General features: G+C 55.4%; 1 protein-coding gene across 3 annotated transcripts in view; it reads left to right on the forward strand.

The window, feature by feature from the left end:
• The window catches only part of MYT1 (myelin transcription factor 1), a 55,486-nt gene that overhangs the window by 10,987 nt on the left and 26,810 nt on the right, over positions 1 to 17,689 (forward strand). For all 3 annotated transcript variants that reach the window (XM_066384486.1, XM_066384488.1, XM_066384487.1), the window contains exons 2-6: positions 3,538 to 3,635; positions 10,219 to 10,273; positions 11,172 to 11,202; positions 15,901 to 15,963; positions 16,889 to 17,136. In XM_066384486.1, coding sequence (XP_066240583.1) covers positions 10,219 to 10,273; positions 11,172 to 11,202; positions 15,901 to 15,963; positions 16,889 to 17,136 — 397 coding nt within the window. In that variant the 5' untranslated portion in view covers positions 3,538 to 3,635. The remainder of the gene's footprint in view (positions 1 to 3,537; positions 3,636 to 10,218; positions 10,274 to 11,171; positions 11,203 to 15,900; positions 15,964 to 16,888; positions 17,137 to 17,689) is intronic.

Below are 17,689 nucleotides of genomic sequence, written 5' to 3' on the forward strand. Positions count from 1 at the left end.
GAGAGAGAGGGAGAGAGAGACAGAGAGGAGAGAGAGACAGGGGGGAGGAGCTGGAAGCATCAACTCCCATATGCGCCTTGACCAGGCAAGCCCAGGGTTTCGAACTGGCGACCTTAGCATTTCCAGGTCGAGGCTCCATCCACTGTGCCACCACAGGTCAGGCCTCCATTCTTTTTTTATTACCTGAGCTTTTAGTCTCATATCTAAGAAACCATTGCCTGAATTAGAGTCAGGGAGATTTGCTCTGATGTTTTCTAAAATTTTCAGCTCTTACATTAAGATCTGTGATCCAGGGTAAATCAATTTTTGTGTATGATGTGAGAGGGTCCAGCCTCATTGTTCGGATATTCTATGTTGATTTAATTGCCATTCAACTTTTAGAATCAGTGTGTCAATTTTTGTGAAAGCAGCTGGAGAGACAGAGTGGCCAGATTCTGGTGAGATTCAGAAGATAACCGTGTCAGGAGTTGGGCCCAAGACAATCCCATTGTCTCTGCTCAAGGACGAGGGAGATAGGACAGCTCAGTCCTGCAAAGAGCAGGTCAGAAGAGGAGTTAATGGGATGGCTAGCAGGCAGGAGGAGCCCACACACAGCAGAGGGTTCAGGGGGTCCACGATGGGATATGAGGTGGATGTTACTGGTGACCCTCCCCTGCTTTGGGAAAGAGCTGTAGGTGGAGGCCAATGTGGTGCGGAATGAGGAGTAGAGTCAGCCAGTTTTGGTCACTTAAGAGATGTGGTTGTGATGGGGATGAGATGGAGGTCGCTGAGTGTGGAGTCCACATGGACGGAGATTTGAAACGTGATGTTTTGAGCTTGTTGAAGAGTTGAAAAACCCCAGGAAGTGTCCAGTGAGAGGAATGTGAGGTATGGTGGCTGATCTTGGGACCCTTTAATTAGGGGTATGGGAAGGAGTGGGTATCCAGTCCACGTGGAGAGGTTGGCTGAGCCCTGATGTTGGGAACAGAGGGGTGACGGCGGAGGGCTGGGCGGAGGGGCCTCCCGTGAGGTTCCTGCATGCTCGGGGTCCAGGGATTAGTGCTGCTGTTTCTTGGGAACTTTTGAGTCTCAGGCCTGGCGGGGTTAGTTGCAGGTCTGCTGAGTTGGGGAAGGTGAGAGTCAAGAGAGGGACTGACTGGGATGTGACAGGAAGTCTCCCCCTCCCACGGACATGCGCACGTCCGCTAACAGGCCCTGGTTGCTTCTCTGAGCTTGTCTGTCTGCCAGAGTCTCGTAGGAGTGAGTTTTGAGACCTCTGTGGGGACAGACACTGGGCAGTGTGGACAGACAGGGCACGTGGGGCCAGGTCCCAGAGAGTGGTCGTGGCCAGCACTTCCTCCTCGCCACCTGCTCCCCAAGTAGCCTGTTTGCCACTGGATTCTGTGCACAAGGATCCCCCTGAGCTCATCAGACACCTAAGAACCCACAGGAAAGGCTTGTCTTGAGGGGAGCCTGCCCCTCACTTCAGACCCCTCGTGACAATGAGATGGTGACGTTCTCATGCACTCGTGTGCGCCAGACCCAAGAGGGCCCATTCCCCACAAATGTTCCTTTTCTCCCCCTCTGAGGACGAACAAGAGGACACGTGGTCAGCTGTGGGAGCAGCTCTGGCCCTCCACCCAGTGTGTCCAGAGCAGGTGCTTCTGCACGAGGCATCCCGATGGGACCCCAGCAGAGCCGTTCTCCAGCCTGGGGACTCTGAGATGGCTGTGTGGGGGCTTCGTGGAGTGCCTCTGTGCATCAGACAGGAGGTTCTGGTCTGTGGTGTGGACGGCCACAGGCAGAGTGCAGAGTGAAGAAGAAGCTCTGTCTTCCAGCAGCGACCATAGTTTGCCACCCAAGTTCCCAGGAAGAGGAAGGACTCACATTAGGATAGAGCTGTTTGTGAAGGAGGATCTGGCCTCAGGGTGTGTGCCCTGTGTGACGCTGCCTCCTGGGGGCGTGAGCCGCAGGTTGCTGAGGTGCTGCCTGCTCCCACGCCCAGGGAGACGGGTGGTGTTTATGGGTGACGGGGTTGGAGTGGGTGCTCTCAGGTCCCGTGCTTTGCCTGAGCAGGTGTGGGGACACAGGGCCAGGGGCCAGGGAGAACTCCTCGGGGCTTCACGTCCAGACAGGTGAGAGAGGAAGCACGGGAGCTGGTCATCTCCTGTCAAACAGAAAACCAGAAGTCCCTCCATGGAGACTTGCTTGGGTCACTTCCGCTGGGCTGCTCTGGGAAGCAGGAGGGAACTGAGCGGGTCTCATAGTGGTGGGGCAGGTCTAGGACCCCCTGCTGAGACCACAGATCTTCAGCTCTTCTGTTGTCCCCTCTGACTGTCACCTTACAGACTCATGCATGTCACCGTGACAAGAACTCTATCAGAGCCTCACAAATCAGCCTGTGTGGGTGTCTGTGAGTCTCCTCTCCCACAGGTGTGTGTGGACAGTGAGCCCTCCCCTCTGTCCTCAGGGTGAGACACACCCCGCGGCTGGTGGACGTACCCTGAGTGTCCTTTATCCCTCCTGTGTGAGTCTGTCTGCTTCCCCTTGGCAGCCTCCACCTGTGAATTCAAGGCCCATGTGGCTCCCAGATGCTGCCCCCCACATGCCTGTGATGGGTTTAAAAATCTGAGTACCGTGGGTGGGCCTGGCCCCATTTTGAACATGCTGGTGACAGGTAAGGACCCAGGAGCCAGAGAGTCACGCAGCTCACAACTCTCTGGTCCCCTGCAGGTGACACATGGCTCGGTGAGGGGGACACACAGGTACCAGACCATTCCTTTGTATACCTTGCAATAGGCATCTCCTTGACAATCAGTCTGCTTCTCTCTGTGCTCCTGGAGGTCACAGGAGGTCTTTAGAGGCATTTCCAGACCAGAGGATGCTGTGGCCAGGGGCCACAGGGGTGCCTGGGGCAGGAGCGGTGGAATTCTGGAAAGACCACATTTGGGGTGCTCATCCAGCAAGGGAAGGATGATGGGCTTGACAGAGTGGGCCTGACCTGCCTTCCGCAGAATCCAAACCCCCTTAAAGGAGAAGCAGAGAGCAGAACGCAGGAATTTTCATTTCCTGTTTTTATTGTTGGTTACTAATGACCTTCCTTTGAAATGCTGCCGTTATGGAAAGCTGGTTGTCATGGAAACAGGGAGTGCCGTGCAGGGAATAGGTACACAATGCATTTCTTTGTCATGTCCAGCTGATGCCTCAGCCTCTGCTGAGACGCCTGAATTTCTGTGAAGAATTAACTGTTAACTGGAGGCGTTGTCTGCGGAGCAGAGATGCTGGGAACCAGGGCAGAGGGAAGCAGGGTGTCACCCTGAGTGACTCCCACCAGCCCCGGCTAGAAACTCACAGCATGTCCCTAACCCTGATGAGGTGCAGGGGTGTCCCAATCAGAGAGTGATGTCCCTAAAAGAGCTTCTTCTCTTGTCCCTTGTGTGTCTTTCGGTGGATTCCAGAGACGGGGGACTGTAGATGGTTGTGCAAACATGACCGTGGTTCTTGGCTTCTGCCCTTGGACGCGGTCGGCATTCATTGCTCCCTTCTTCTCACCCTCAGAAAATGAGTTCCGGGGGGAGCTACTGAGTCAGAGGTGGACACACGGAGACAAGGCCAGCAATTGCAGAACTTCGAGCCTCCTGGACAGACCTGGCAAGGTGAGGTGCTTGGAGGGCCACCCTTCCTGGCCCTGTGTCTGGGCAAAGGTCCTTCTCACTCGTGGCACAGAGCACACAGGTGACTTTTGGTCTCGTCATCATCAGTCCTGATTTGGCAGAAGACAAGTGGGGGCTAGGGTCCTCGGTGATCTGGTCACATTAAATTAAAAGAAGAGAAGTGACTGACCGGAGCAGACCCACAATGTGATGGTCATCCATCGCACTGTGCTTTTTAGCAAGATTCAGTCAGTCACTGTTGTCATTCTACTGTGCCCTGGGCAGCCTGAGAATCCCTAGGAACTTGTGAGCTGTGTTCAGCTTGCTTATTTCGGTCTTCCTACCTAGAGGCAGATGGACCCTGCTGGTCTAAACCTCATGGAGGGGAGTGGCTCAGGCCCCCCTTCCCCGGGACTGCTCCAAAACCCAGGATGTCACATGTGCTGACAGCTGAGCCTGGCCTCTAATTCTGGAACTTCCTGTGATATGCTCTGGGTGAAGTCGAGTCCCCAGGGTGGGGTGACCCTCAGAGATGGAAGTGCAGGTGACAACAGTCTTGGTGGCCTCCCTTCCTAGAGCTCAGATTCTGACCTCTTTTTCTTTTTAAAATTTATTTATTCATTTTTAGAGAGGAGAGAGAGAGGGAGAGAGAGAAGTGGGGGAGGAGCAGGAAGCATCAACTCCCATATGTGCCTTGACCAGGCAAGCCCAGGGTTTTGAACCGGCGACCTCAGCATTTCCAGGTTGATGCTTTATTCATTGCACTACCACAGGTCAGGCCTGACCTCTTTTTCTTCACATGGAGATGCTCTCTGTCAAGGATCCAAGCTGTGACCCAAAGCACAGCCACCATGATGGGATGGCCCAGGGTGTGGACAGGCAGAGCTACACAGTTTTAGGTGATAACCTCATGCAAAGGTGCTTACATTTTACTCCCAAAGCCCAACATTTTCCTTTTGAATCTGGTGACTGGAATGTGCATTGTGATGGGTCTGTTATAACATCTCATCCGTGCTGGGGTTCTGGTGGGATTATTGGTGCTCTGCTGAGCCAGCTGGAGCCTGAGGCACGAGGGAAAGTCAATGACACCAGTCCTGCCTTTATTTAAATTTTTGGAAATTTGGTCATAGTGTATTTTCTGCATTAATTTTGGTGTTCTATCATATTGCATTAAACTATTTTTTAATCTTATCACTTGAGTTTTTGCCCCCCTCCCCTAAATTTGCCACTGGGTGAATGTCTCTCTTGCCTCACCCCATCCCAGCCCTGAGCATCTACACAGAGCTCACATGAGCAAAGAGTTACAAAGATATTGCAGGTCCAGGCCTCCAAAGTAAAGCAAATATTGCAATAAAGTGAGTCACACACATGTCTTTTTAGTCAGAATGCACACAAAATTTATTAAGTTCACCGTCTTGTATGGGTGTGGTTTTTGGCGCCCCAAAACAAATACAATAGTTGCCTCAAAGATCACTGATCACAGGTCACCATAACAAATATGATAATAATGAAAAAAGTTTGAAATATGTGAGAATTACCATAATGTGCCACATAGACACAAACTGAGCCAATGTGGTAAGAAAAATGGCACCAATAGTCTTGCTCGATGCAGGGTTGCCACAAACTGTCAATTTGTACAAGACACAGTATCTGCAGAGCGCCCTGAGTGGAGGTCTGCCTGCTTGATCTGAGGCCACGGGTTCTGGGTGGTGTACACCTGTGTTGAAGCCGTGTGTGGGATGGGTCGGAAGGGGGCTGTCTCTGTGGCTCTGGTGTCGAGTCTGTGGGTCACGTTCAGGTCCTCCGGCACCATCGGCCATTTCATAAGAGACTCTCCCCTCTAGTTTGGGCAGGTAGGGCTGGAATCACTGTTCTGATCAAAGGATGTGCATGGGAAAGGGTCGATTTTCAGCTCTGGGAGCCGGTGCCGGAAGTAGTTTCTGGCTAAGGGGCCTGGAGCACAGATGCGCTGGCCTTGGGACAGCAGAGAGTCACAGGGCAATGTCAGGACTGGCCTCAGACAGGAGGTGATGAGGTGAGGAGCTCAGGGCCTGGGGGCAGCAGGGCAGAGCAGTCCTGTGTGGGAGGTGTTCACAGCCTGCCTCTGAGTTCAGCACCAGGTATGTGGACAGCTCACAGATGGGTTTGGAAGTTGCCCTTAGAAAAGATCAGAAGGTTGTTTGTGGGGCAAGTGCTGTGTGGTGGTTGGTGGTGTGGGTGCTTTAACTTGAGGAGAAAAGGATGGGTGTTGACTGTAGGTCCTTCATTTCTTCTTGACCTTGAACAAGGAAACACTGGAGCCCCAAGTCACACACTTCTCAGTGGACGACTAGAGCTGTGCAGTCAAGAAAGCTGACTGTGTGATGTTCAGCCACCCAGACTGGGCTCCTGATGAGGGAAGGAGATTCCATCTCACTTCATGAGGCCCAATTTCTGTCTCTGGGCTGGTGGTCATTACACTTATGGTGGAGTTTTAAACACGGGGATTCAGACGTGGCAGCTGTATTAGGGTGTCATTAGGTAGCTATAATTTTTAATTTGGGGTTGGAAACCGCCATAATCCACACTTAGAGGTGTCAGTAACCCCCAAGACACGTGCTAAGTAATGCTCCGTGGTGTCCTTTCTGCAACTCAGAATGGAGGCTGTCCTCTTTAGCTACCAGGAGGTTGAACAATGGGTGGAATGTCAGGAGAATGTCAGACATGCAGTGGGATGCCCCAAAGGGGGACAGAGCTGTCACTGCAGAGAACCAGGGATGCTGTGATGGCCGTCAGGGGCTGTGAGCAAGGGAGTTAGCCTCAGAAATCAGAGGATAAAAAACCATGTGCCCTGAGGGTCTGGAGGTCGTAGGAACCACAGGTCTTTGAAGCAGAGGCTGTCTGGGGCTGGCCCCACACAGGTGTATGCTCAGAAGAATGGAGGCAGGGAGGCTGTGCAGCGGGGGGAGGATCCAAAGGGTTCCATGGGAAAGGAGCAAGGAAGACACTCCAATGCTGCCCTTTCTTCCTGAAGCAGAGCTCCTGCCCAGGGTGGGGCCAGGCTAGCCACTGCACCCTCTGCTGCAGGGGCTTCCTAGCAGCCAGTGCGTGTAGGTGCGGCCCTCAGACAAGCACAGTGAGGGAACAGACTGAGCCAGACCACTGCCTTCTCCTCGAGAAAGGGGACACTGGGCAGGAGCTTTGGAGGCAATAGGGCAGGTGCTGATCAGTTACCGGCCACCTCCCGTTATGCCCATTTGCCCTTCTTAACCTATCATCCCTTCCTTTAGGCCGAGGTGCCTGGGGTCTCCTGGGAGTCAATAAGTGCCCCCCCCTTTTCCTCTAGGTCTCCCCCAGGGATACCATAATCCATATAATCTCATGGATTTAAAAAGTTGTCCTAAATCCATTCTAATTCTCCAACTTTGCCAGCTGTTGGAATGAAGTCTGAATACAGTGAAACACTAACCTGTCCTCCTGCAGCCCAGGGGGTGAAGGTCTCAGGGTCCAGGGCCTGTACAGCTGGGTCTGAGTGCATTTCTCACCACTGTGTCCCCAGAGTCCAGACAAATCCTCAGGTTTGGAGGCTGCTGGCCATGTGGGTTTGTTTGATTCCTGAGTTTGTAAACGTCCAACTTAGAGCATGTGACATGTAGCCATGTCTGAAAAGGGGCTGGTCTTCATAGCTTGTCATTGTGGGAACCGTCTGTTTTAAAAAGAGCGGACATGATTCCTCTTGATGTTACTAACGAGTGCTGAGTGGCGTGAAGCAGGAGCAGCCCCCAGCGAGAGCGACATTGGTGACGTCATTCAAACAAGATGAAGGAGGACCGGGAGGCCACCCTCTCTGATCTGTAGACGTGGCAACACGGTGCAACTGTGTTTGTCATTATCCTCCTCCCTGGTTTCCTGCTGAAGACAGAACTAGTGAAATATTCCTCAGTGCGCAGAGCGCGTCGGAAAGCACTGGTGCCACAGAAACACGGGTGGCGTCTGAGGGCCTCTTGCCCGTGGGAGCATGGGGCTGAGGTGGCTCGCTGTGATGGACCTATCACCCTCCAGGCAAGGACCAGCCAGTGGTTTGTCCGCTACACAAAAGCAGGAACTTGATGGGGTTGTGCTTGGAGCAGGGAAGGGCTTTCAACAATAAGTGATTGAAAAATTAGGTTGTGTCTCCTTGTCTCTGTGGGGGCGGGTGCTGCGGGCTCCATACAGAACAGGGAGCACAAAGACACAGAACCCACCTCTGAAGTGCGTGGCATTCTCTGGGAGGAAAAACCACAGAGAGCTGGTTGTATCACAGCTCTGCCCAGGGGCTTCCGAGGCAGCCAGGACCACTGGTTTCAAACAGCTCAGAACTCAGCCCAGTTGTTGATGTCCCGAAGTTTCAGCTCTTATACATTCAATCTAACATTAAAGAGGGAACTCGTCTTTCCTCCCATAATTCACTTTTTTTTCCTTTTAAAGTCAAAGCCACATGCCCCAAAGAGGACTTCTGCCTCCCTGACCATCGGAAGCAGATAAATTGCAAATAGAAGGCGCGTGGCAAATGGCATGGCTGTTAACTCAGCAAAGGGCTCGCAGTGTGCAGGCAGCACCCACAGCCCACCCCTGCCCCCTCTCTGTTCTCTGCTCTTTGATTAATTTATCTGTGGGAAATCCAGATTGCCAAGGCATGCTTTAACTTTGCAGAACGCTTGCCAATTTCCTTGGGAAACCTGACAAAAAAAAAAAAAAGAGCCGTAGATTTCATTTCAGCTACAAGCAGGCGCCCGACAATCAGCGGCATCAGCATCATTGTGAGCCCCGCACAGGAGGCAGGCAGGCGCTGGGGCCCCCGCACCGCGTTTGAAGGCTCTTAGCTGTAATGAAGCCCCTTTGACACCTGCTCCTCTCTTCACTTTCAATGAGAGCCATCGGTCCACAGGGAACCTTGCTTCCAAAATAGAAATTGTAGCAATCGTCTCTTGCTGCTGGACGGCTATAATGGGCACAGCTCAGAACGTCGTGTCTCCTCGGCCTGGACCCGCTAGCTGCATAAATCACCCCTGGTTTTGGTTTTTCCTCTGTAACAAATCACATAAGCCATTGTTTATTAGTGCTACCCTGGGAGGTTCGCTCTGCAAACTTCCTCTGAGTAATTGGGGGATTCCTTCTTCTTTCTTCCTGGGTGCTTCCCTAGACATCAATCTCCTGGTGCCCTGGCTTCCTCCTGGGTCCCTCTCTCCTGCCATTTCTTCCCCACTGTTTGGTTGCCCCTCCGGTGGCCTCAGCAGTGGCCTGAGACAGGTGGGACTGCTTCCTTGTCTTCCTGACCTCAGGGGAAGGTGGTGAGCCCTGGGGTGTGGGGCACCAGGCAGAAGCCTCGCTCCCTTGGAGACATGGAGCACATTGGGGGCTTCCACCTACCCCCTACCTCATTGTCACCTGATTGCCCAGATGTGTTATGGGTGCCATAAGACAAGGGTCCTGTGTGATGACCCATAGCTCCTGGGGGATCTTCCTCGACCCCCTTGAAGGACAGTATGGGGAGTGTCCCCCACAGAAGTGGGTCAGGGGCAGGGACTGCAGGTGGATGGGGTCACTAATGGGCTCTAGACTGTGCCTCATCCCCTTTGGAGGTCTCTCATCCTTCCCTAGGAGCAGTGACACCTGGAAGGGTGGCTGGCAGGTCTGGTTGAGATGACCGTTGGCCTGCGTTCCTGCCATCGCCTGACTCCCACTGACACGGCCTCCTGCCTCTAGAACCATCCCGTCCAGCACAGTGGCCATGGCACTCTGCATGTGGCTGGTGAGACTCAGATGTGCCACGAGCCCAGGAGATACACAAGCTTTCTCAGTTTTCACAGAACAAAATCCCTTCCATAATTTTTATATGGCTTATTGTTGAAATGGTAATGATTTGGATAGATTGGGCTAAGTAAGTTTAGAATTAAAATTAATTTTAGCCGTTTCTTTCTACATTGTTCATGCGGCTGTTTGGACATTTACAGTGTTGCTTCCTACCGCGCCATTACTCTGACGTCATCTCTCTGTTTGGACATTTACAGTGCCGGGTGTGACCTGCGCTCTGGTCCCTGGGTGGTGGTGTCTTGGTGGCCCCAGGCCTCTAGGAACACATGCAGGGGCATCTTGCTTCCTGTGGGGGAGGTCCCTGAGCTGAGGCCATCTCTCTTTGGACTGTTCCTGGAGCTGTGCACGGTGCAGATCAAAGCTGCCCCATGTCTGGGTGCTTCCTGGGGGTCCTCTTGAATCCCAGCTACCTGTTTCTAACAGGACAACCTTCCTGTTAGCTGGGCCCTGGGGCACGGTGGGGTCAGAGTTCATGGCGGGCAACCTACCCTGGTGCCTGAGCACCTGGGCCAGGTGAGCCGTGGGTGGGGCAGGCCTCGCCCCCATCAAGTGTGAACCTGGGACTGTGGGGGGGGGGCAGGGGCAGGAGAAGGCGCTGCTGCTGCTGCTGGTCCCAGGCCTTCCCTGCCCTGCGAGCATTCCTTGTCATCCTGTGTCACAGATGAACCTTCACCTGCAAAGCTCGAGCTGGGAAGCGGCAGGAGGCCCCAGCAGCCCCACCTTCCGTTAACATGACGGTTGTTTCTATTTGCAGATGAGCTTAGAGAATGAGGATAAGCGAGCTCGCACACGGTCCAAGGCCCTGAGAGGTGAGTGCCATCCCCCCCCCGCCACGTCCTGGTGTCCACGCTAGGCTCTGCCCACGACCCAGGTGCCAAAGCTGGAGGCGTCACTTTCCCCAACGGTATTCCTGGGAGAACAGCACCCCACAGCAACGCTGCTCCTCCCTGTGCTCCTGTGCTGTGCTTGCCTTCAAGGCACCTGGCAGCTTCAGGGGCCCGAGGGGCCGCAGTGGAGCCCGAGGCCCACACAGACTTTGCTGGGCGAGATGAGGAGGCAGACACAGCTCCACTGGGCAGGGAAGGCCAAAGTGTCGGGGGCCATTCTGCTTGAAAGTGACAGCTGCCAGCCTTCCGTCACCAGCCTCCGCCCCCGAGGGAGTCAGTCTGGGCGCTGGTGTGGATAGGGAGGGAGGCCGCTGCGTCCATCTGGCCATGGGGTGAGGAGGGAGAGGCTCTGCCAGGACCCAGCCCTGTCCCCTCGGCCAGCCTCACTGCCCTGACACCACAGGGCACCCAGGTGAGAGGAGCCCTGGACTTCTCAGGTGTACCCGCCCCCCAGGGGGCCCCCATGTAGTTTGTCCCATCGTTGAGCCCTAGCGCTCGGCCAGTCTGCCCCCTTCTCATCGGCTTTATCTGCTGGGTCAGGTTTCCTGCCAGAAACCAACTTCTCTATGCAATTAGAGAAAGAGATACCATCCTGGCCCTGACGGCCCAAGAGCCTGTGTGTGTGTGTGGGGGGCACCTGTCCATCTGAGAAGCCACCAGCCCATCACAGGGTGGGAAGAGGCAGCTTGCTCCGTGTCCATGGCATGCAGGACAGTTGGGAGCAGAGGGTTCGGGGTGCGTGGGACGGCCTCACTCTTTCCTCCAGGTGCCTCTTTGACGCTGATGCCACGTGTTTACTTGTTTCTCTCTCTCTCCCCAGCTCCCCCAGAGCCTGCAGCTGCTGATCTCAGGTAAGAAAGCCTTCCCATGCCACTGATCATTGTCCTGCCTGTGACCCTGTACTTCCTAAATGTCCCACGCTGCGCACGCGGCCTTGACCACCTGCACCCGGGCACCCTTCCCTAGCCACGTGTCTCCTTGCCACGTGGCAGCTGTTGTCACCCTGCCTCTTCCCTGGCCCCCCCATGCCGCCAGCCCCATGGCGGGGGCACAGATGGGGGCACACCTGGTCACCTCCAGCACCCACTGTCTCCACAGTCGTGAGCCGGCAACAAAGTATTTAGCGGACTGTCCCAAAGGCTTTTGTGTTAGGTGGTCTGGGACCCCATTTGGCCGGAGATAGGACAGGCTGTTCCCGTTCCTGCATCTTCCACGGACTCAGAAGTGCAGAGGTTGGTTCTGTGTGATGACAATCCTGCGTGGCTGAGCTCTGTGACTTTGCAGGTTTCAGGCCACGTCTCACAGGAGATGAGTGTCCTGAGGAGGCAGGAGGACAGCCCACAGCGGGGATGTGTCGTCAGAGTAGGAGGGGCCAGGCCTACCTCTGCCCCCCTCGCCTGCAAGCTTTTGTCCTGAGTGTGGCCAAAGCCTTTGGGGTGGGGATAGCCGGTGGGAAAACCACCCAAATGCACCGGGCTGCCCAGCACCACCCCACGTTACCTGCAGACTGAGGACTCAGTGGGCTGGGGCTCTTCCCAGGGTCTCTGGTGCCAGCCCCTGGTGCCATCTTCTCAGACAAAACTTAGATGAATGGTGTCTAGTAACCAGCAAAGAAAACTGGCCCCCAGGCCCCTTTGTTCTGAGGAGGGGCAGTGCCAATGTATTCTGGCTCAGAACACGAGAGAAGGAGGGATGGTGACACTTGCTGGGGTCCTCAGTGTGCCATGTGGGCATTGGAAACCCCATTTAATTTTCACAAATTCCCTGTGACAAACTGCTAGAGGCCCGTCCTTGGATGTGTGGAGGGGCTCCGCACATGGGTTACCATGATACCCAGCCCTGACACAGGTGACAAGTGTGCCGCACATGAGATGTCCATGCTGAGGGACCAGAGTGGCACCACATCTCAATGGAAGTCTGTGTGAGCTTCCTGACTCCGGATGGAGATGGAGCACATTCCGATGCCTGAGGGTTGATGCTACTCTCCACAGAATCCCAGGGTTCCAGGGTCTCAGCTGCTTCTTAATTCTTAGGGGTAAAGCTTCTCACTAATCTGAGAGCAAACCAGGGGCAAGGACTGTTTTATTCCCTCCACATGGTTGTTGAATGATTGGCTTTTGCCAATCGTGAGAATGGGAGGATCCCAAAGTGTCCAGAGTCCCTCTTGCTCTGGGGCTATAAAAATTAGAGCTGGAAGGGAAAGGGTATGGAAGGGAGGCCACAGGCTCAGAGCCCAGGCATGGCAGGCTTTGCAGTGGCCGCACTGTATGGTCTAGATGTCAGGGGTCCTCCCAGAAGCTCTGCCTGCTGGTGTCGTCCCATTTGCGAAGATGAGAAATTGAGGATGACAGGATTCAAGCAGATCCATCCGGAAGAGCCGAGTCACATGCTCTACAGCTCAAAGCCCAGTTCTGGGTCTCAGGGTGGGAGGGTGAGAGTGGGCGGCAGAGAGATCGGGCACCATGGAAGATGCCACGTGACTCTCCAAGGGCCTGATCCCAGGTGAAGAGGCTTCCTGGAGGAGGTGCCACTTCCTTGCTTGGCCATGTGATATTCACCTGGGGACATGCTGGGGACAATACTCCAGGAAGCTCCAGCTTTGATAATGGCAGTTAATTTTGGCAATAGATGAGTTACGGGCTGGATATTCTCTTGTAACTTTGAAACATAGCAAAAATGACTCAAAATATCTTTGCTTTAAAATATTCTGAGAGGACCTGGTCAGTATAAGTGAGAGGGCATGTGAGCATTGGATTCTGTTCACCTTTAGTCTACGGGTTAGCCTGTGGACGTGGTACCAGTGAGACCCTCCCCCTTGTTTCTGGGGAGAAACGGGGAACCGTCAGTGACATCTGGCAGCTGCTCACGTGTCTGAGACTCGAACTTGTAGCAAAACAGACAGACTGTGCCAGGGAGCCACATGTCCCACGTGACCTTGACCGGAGCATTCCCGCCTGCCACATGCGCTGTGTACCAGACGTGGCCTGTGGCCACTCATGGCTCAGCTCTGTGCACGTCGTCCACGGTGGGGACATTTATGCCACAGGAAGGGCAGATGAACATGCCAGGACATCTTCCCCGTGCCAGCCGACGAGACCCATCCTGGTGACCCCCCCGCCCGTGGGTGCCGGCACAGGGTGTGACCACAGGGAAACCCGCTGCCACCGTCTGCGAGGGGAGCGAGTGCGGGCAAACAGCTCACGTGGACCGGGTGCGGGGCTCACTCTGTGGGTGAGGGACTTGGGCTCTGTGCCACCTCCACCCCAGCTGTCCCTTCTCCAGCTCAAGCAGAGTCCCTTGTCTGGGCAGCGGCACGGGGTTTGGACGAGGTGAGCGCAGAGAGGCTGGGACATGTGGGCCTCTCGGCTCCTCCTGCCTCCGGAGCCGAACATGCAATTCCCACGGTGACAAGGTGACAGACACTCTCCTGGGTTTTAGTCTGGGCCCATCTGCTGCACAGCACACGGTTGATGTCCATACCCCTCGGAGCGGTCACCAGGACCTGCTCGGTGCTGGCCGTGCCGGGCTCTCCACGAGCCTGCCCACCTCAACCACCTCCCTGAGGGTTCCCATGGCGGTTGCAGGGAGCAGGGGCCCGGTTTGTGTCCCTCTCCCCGAGTGGCCATCACCTCACAGCACCCAGGCCGGGCTGGAGGGTGGGCCTCCTGTGGATCGGTGGGCAGAGTGTGTCCTGGAGCTGGTGGTGTTGGGGGCGGTCAGTGCCCCTCCGGCTTCGCCAGCAGCTGTCACCTGATGGCCTGAATAGCTCAGTGGTTAGTCGACTAATTGGAACCTCAGCTTTAAATCCCCTCAAACAAGGAGCTTTTGTGGAGAGTCTCAAAGCTGGTTTTTAAGAGAATGAGACGAGTGTGGGCCATAGACTGGAACAGACAGGCCAGGGGACAGTGGCCACTGCTCTGTGTCAGCAAAGGAAATCCACATAAAAAGCAGTATGTCTTCCCTGCCCGCCACTTTCTGCCTCTCTCCTTCTGTCTTTTTTTTTTTTTTTTTTTTTGAGAGAGAAAGAGAGAGGCAGGAAAGGGAGGGAGAGAGAGGGTGAGAAGCATCAACTCGTAGTTGCTCTCACTGTTCTTGTGCATTGATTGCTGCTCACGTGTACCTGGACCAGGGCCGAGCCAGGGTCCCCTTGCTCAAGCCAGCGACCTTGGGGCTTCAAACCGGCGATCCCAGCACTCTGGGTCAATGCTTTATCCACTGTGCCACCACCAATCAGGTCAGGCCTGTCTTCTTTTTAGAACAGTGAGACTCAGCACTGGCATTAGCCACGGGGCCCCGATGGAGGGCTGCAGGCAGTATCCCCATCAGACACTGTGCCCCGAAAGCCAAGGGTGAGCTCAGGGCTGGGGCTTCGCCCCCACACACTGTTCTGTTTCTCCCTGACAGGTCAGTAGGTGGGCCCACGACTTTCTGTACTCAGGCCTGTGACCAATTGGGTTAGAAATCACTGGGGGTGTCCAGACAGAGGTCAAGGGCGGTGCCCCTTTCTGGGTCCCAGGAGCCTGTGGTGTGTGGTGTCACTGGGCCCACACATTCCTTCACAGGCTTTGGGAAAGTCTGATCCAAGGGACCCTGTAATGTTGCTCCTGTTAAAAGCAAAGCCTTCCCTCTTTGGGGTGACCCCTCCCAGGAGGAGCTCAAGGTCTCCTTTAGATGACCCCCACAGGATATCCATCTTGCTGGGTGTCAGTTTGCTGCTCCATAAAATGGGCTGATAACAGCTCTTTGCAGTTCTTGGTCTGTGGACATGTTCAACAGCCTGCAGGACACCGACCCATACCCCCCACTCCCCCTAAGGACTCTGCTTCTGGTGAAGTGGGTTGGGTGGTGTGGTTTGTGTCCATGATCAGAAGTCTCCAGACCTTCCCACGGTTTGATTCTGGGGGGAGATCTCACCTGTATCCACGATCACTCACCAGCCTGAGGGAGGCTGCGAGAAGTCCAACATCACCCCAGCAAGGTCTCACAGCAGCTCCTGGGCCATTGGTCCTGCTGGCTTCACCATGCCAGATCCTGCACCTCCAGCTCAGGGCCTGTGTCTTGGGCCACATCCGCTGTTTGCACGGTCCTTCCTGCCTGGCGCTGGCTCACTGTGTCCGGCAGGGACACACCTGGCAAGGCTGCAGGGACCATGGCCTGGTGCTGCTGCAGGACATCAGTGGTGGCCGTGGAGAATCCCGTGTCTGTGCTTTGCTCTTTGGTCAGCCTCAGGCACTGGCCCTCAGAGGGCCCTGATCCCCACTGCTGGGGCAGTTGTCTGCCATGGGAAAGACTCATCTGTGGAAAAAGGAAGCCTTCCCAGAGATGCCCACGCTGGGTCTTATCTCATACATACAGATCCCTAATTAAGCACACTCATAAAATTGTAATGAAGCGTTCATTTATTTAAGTGGGGGGAGTTATTTCATTAATATTTAGCCAACTGCAAGCAGCCGCTCTGAGATGAATGGTTTGGAAACAGCCTTCTGCTCCCCAGGCTGAGGGTCTGGGTGGGGCCCCCTCCCCAGTGACCGCTCTGCTTGTCTTCCCAGCTGCCCCACCCCAGGATGCACGGGCTCAGGCCACATCCGCGGCAAGTACTCCAGGCACCGAAGGTAAGGAGACCTGTGGGCCCTCCCCACGGCACCTGGGTTGTTGAAACGCATCTCCTGCTCTGGGCTGTAGTGCATCTAGAGCCTTCCGTATCTGCCCATGGCTGCTGAGCGGCAGTGTCCTCCCCTCCACTTGTTCCTGAAGGGCCTTCGCAGCCGAGGCTGTGTGGCCATGGTGTGCGTGCTGGGTCTCCCTGTTGGGCTGCTGGGAGCTGCATGAGTGTGCAGGAGAGCTCAGAGTGGGCCCTGAGGGTCTGCTTGACCTCACAGGTCTCCCCGTGGGCTGCTGGGATCTGCATGAGTGTGCAGGAGAGCTCAGAGTGGGCCCTGAGGGTCTGCTTGACCTCACAGGTCCCCACCGCCGTCCCAGGTTCAGAGGGTGGGTCTGTGTGTGAAGGGTCAGCAGGTGGACAGGTGTGGGCCTGAGTGTTCCCAAGGATCTGCCTGGTGGGCATGGATTAGAGCAGCTGGGCGCCAGGCCTCACACTTGGGGGTCTTTTGAGAGAAGCTGGACCTTGAAGCACAGTCAGGACAATTCATGTAAAATCTGAACCAACCTAGCTGTGGCTTCTAGTGGAGAGATGGCGATGAGAGGCCCATGGGAGACGGGCCTCCTGGGCTCTAGGGAGGGGTTTGGTCGGGCCTCAGCCCCAGCTTGACCCCCTGGAGCGGCAGACCGCAGGGCTGGCTGCTGGACTCCCGAGCCCTCGTGGACGACCCCACAGGTTGGCGCATGGTGAACACCTGGCATCTTGGTCATGGTGGTTAAAACATTTACATTTAGTCCTTTAAAAAGTATAAATTTCTTTACTGCTTTTTGATTTTGAAACAAGAGAGACAGGGTGATGGGTAGGAGGGTGAGAGGGTGGGAGGGTGGGAGGGCCAGGAGGTACTGACTGGTGGCCATGGCCGGGTCCCCTCCCTCCAGTCTGCAGAGCTGCCCTCTGGCCAAGAAGAGGAAGCTGGAGGGTGCTGAGGCCCAGCACCTGGTGTCCAAGCGGAAGTCACACCCCCTGAAGCTGGCTCTGGACGAGGGCTACGGCGTGGACAGTGACGGCAGCGAGGATCCCGAGGTGAAGGATGCCTCTGTTTCGGATGAATCGGAAGGAACTCTGGAGGAGGACGAGGCCGAGATGTCAGGACAGGAGGAGGCTCATTGCCCCGAGCCAGCTGAAGGTGCTTTGTTGTTCCTTCTGCCCCGAACACAGGACACTCAGTGTGTCCCCAGAGAGCCGCAGCCGCGCGCAGTGCAGGGCCCCTGCCAAGAAAGCCTTTCCTGAGAACAAGTGACGTCCTGTCCTGACGTTGGCGGGGGCTTCCTAGAGAGGGGCTGTGTGTGCGTCTGTGCAGGCACTGTGTGTGTGACGGGTGTGTGTCTGCGCGTGAGAAACGGATGGACACATGAACATAGCTGGAGTCTGGCCCTTGGGAAGAGCTGCTTGGGCAGAGGCGGGGGTCTGCTTCAAGTCTGGCAAGACTGTGGGGGTTGGGGGGCCCCTGCTTGAACCGTCTTCCCTGTGGGGCACCCCGCGCTTGGCAAATGCTGGTATAAATGCCCCGAGGTCCAAACCCCCCAACACACTCGAGCTTCTGGTGTCTTCTGACCTTGCAGGGTCCGAGGTGGATTTTTATTTATTCTGGTGTGTCCCACACTTGCCTCCCCGTGGGCTGTTTGCACCTGAAGTGTGTGTGGCCTCCTGGGCTCTAGGTAGAGAGCATCACCTCCCCT

The sequence above is a fragment of the Saccopteryx leptura genome, chromosome 5, assembly GCF_036850995.1.
Source record: "Saccopteryx leptura isolate mSacLep1 chromosome 5, mSacLep1_pri_phased_curated, whole genome shotgun sequence".
In the NCBI taxonomy this organism is placed as follows: domain Eukaryota; kingdom Metazoa; phylum Chordata; class Mammalia; order Chiroptera; family Emballonuridae; genus Saccopteryx; species Saccopteryx leptura.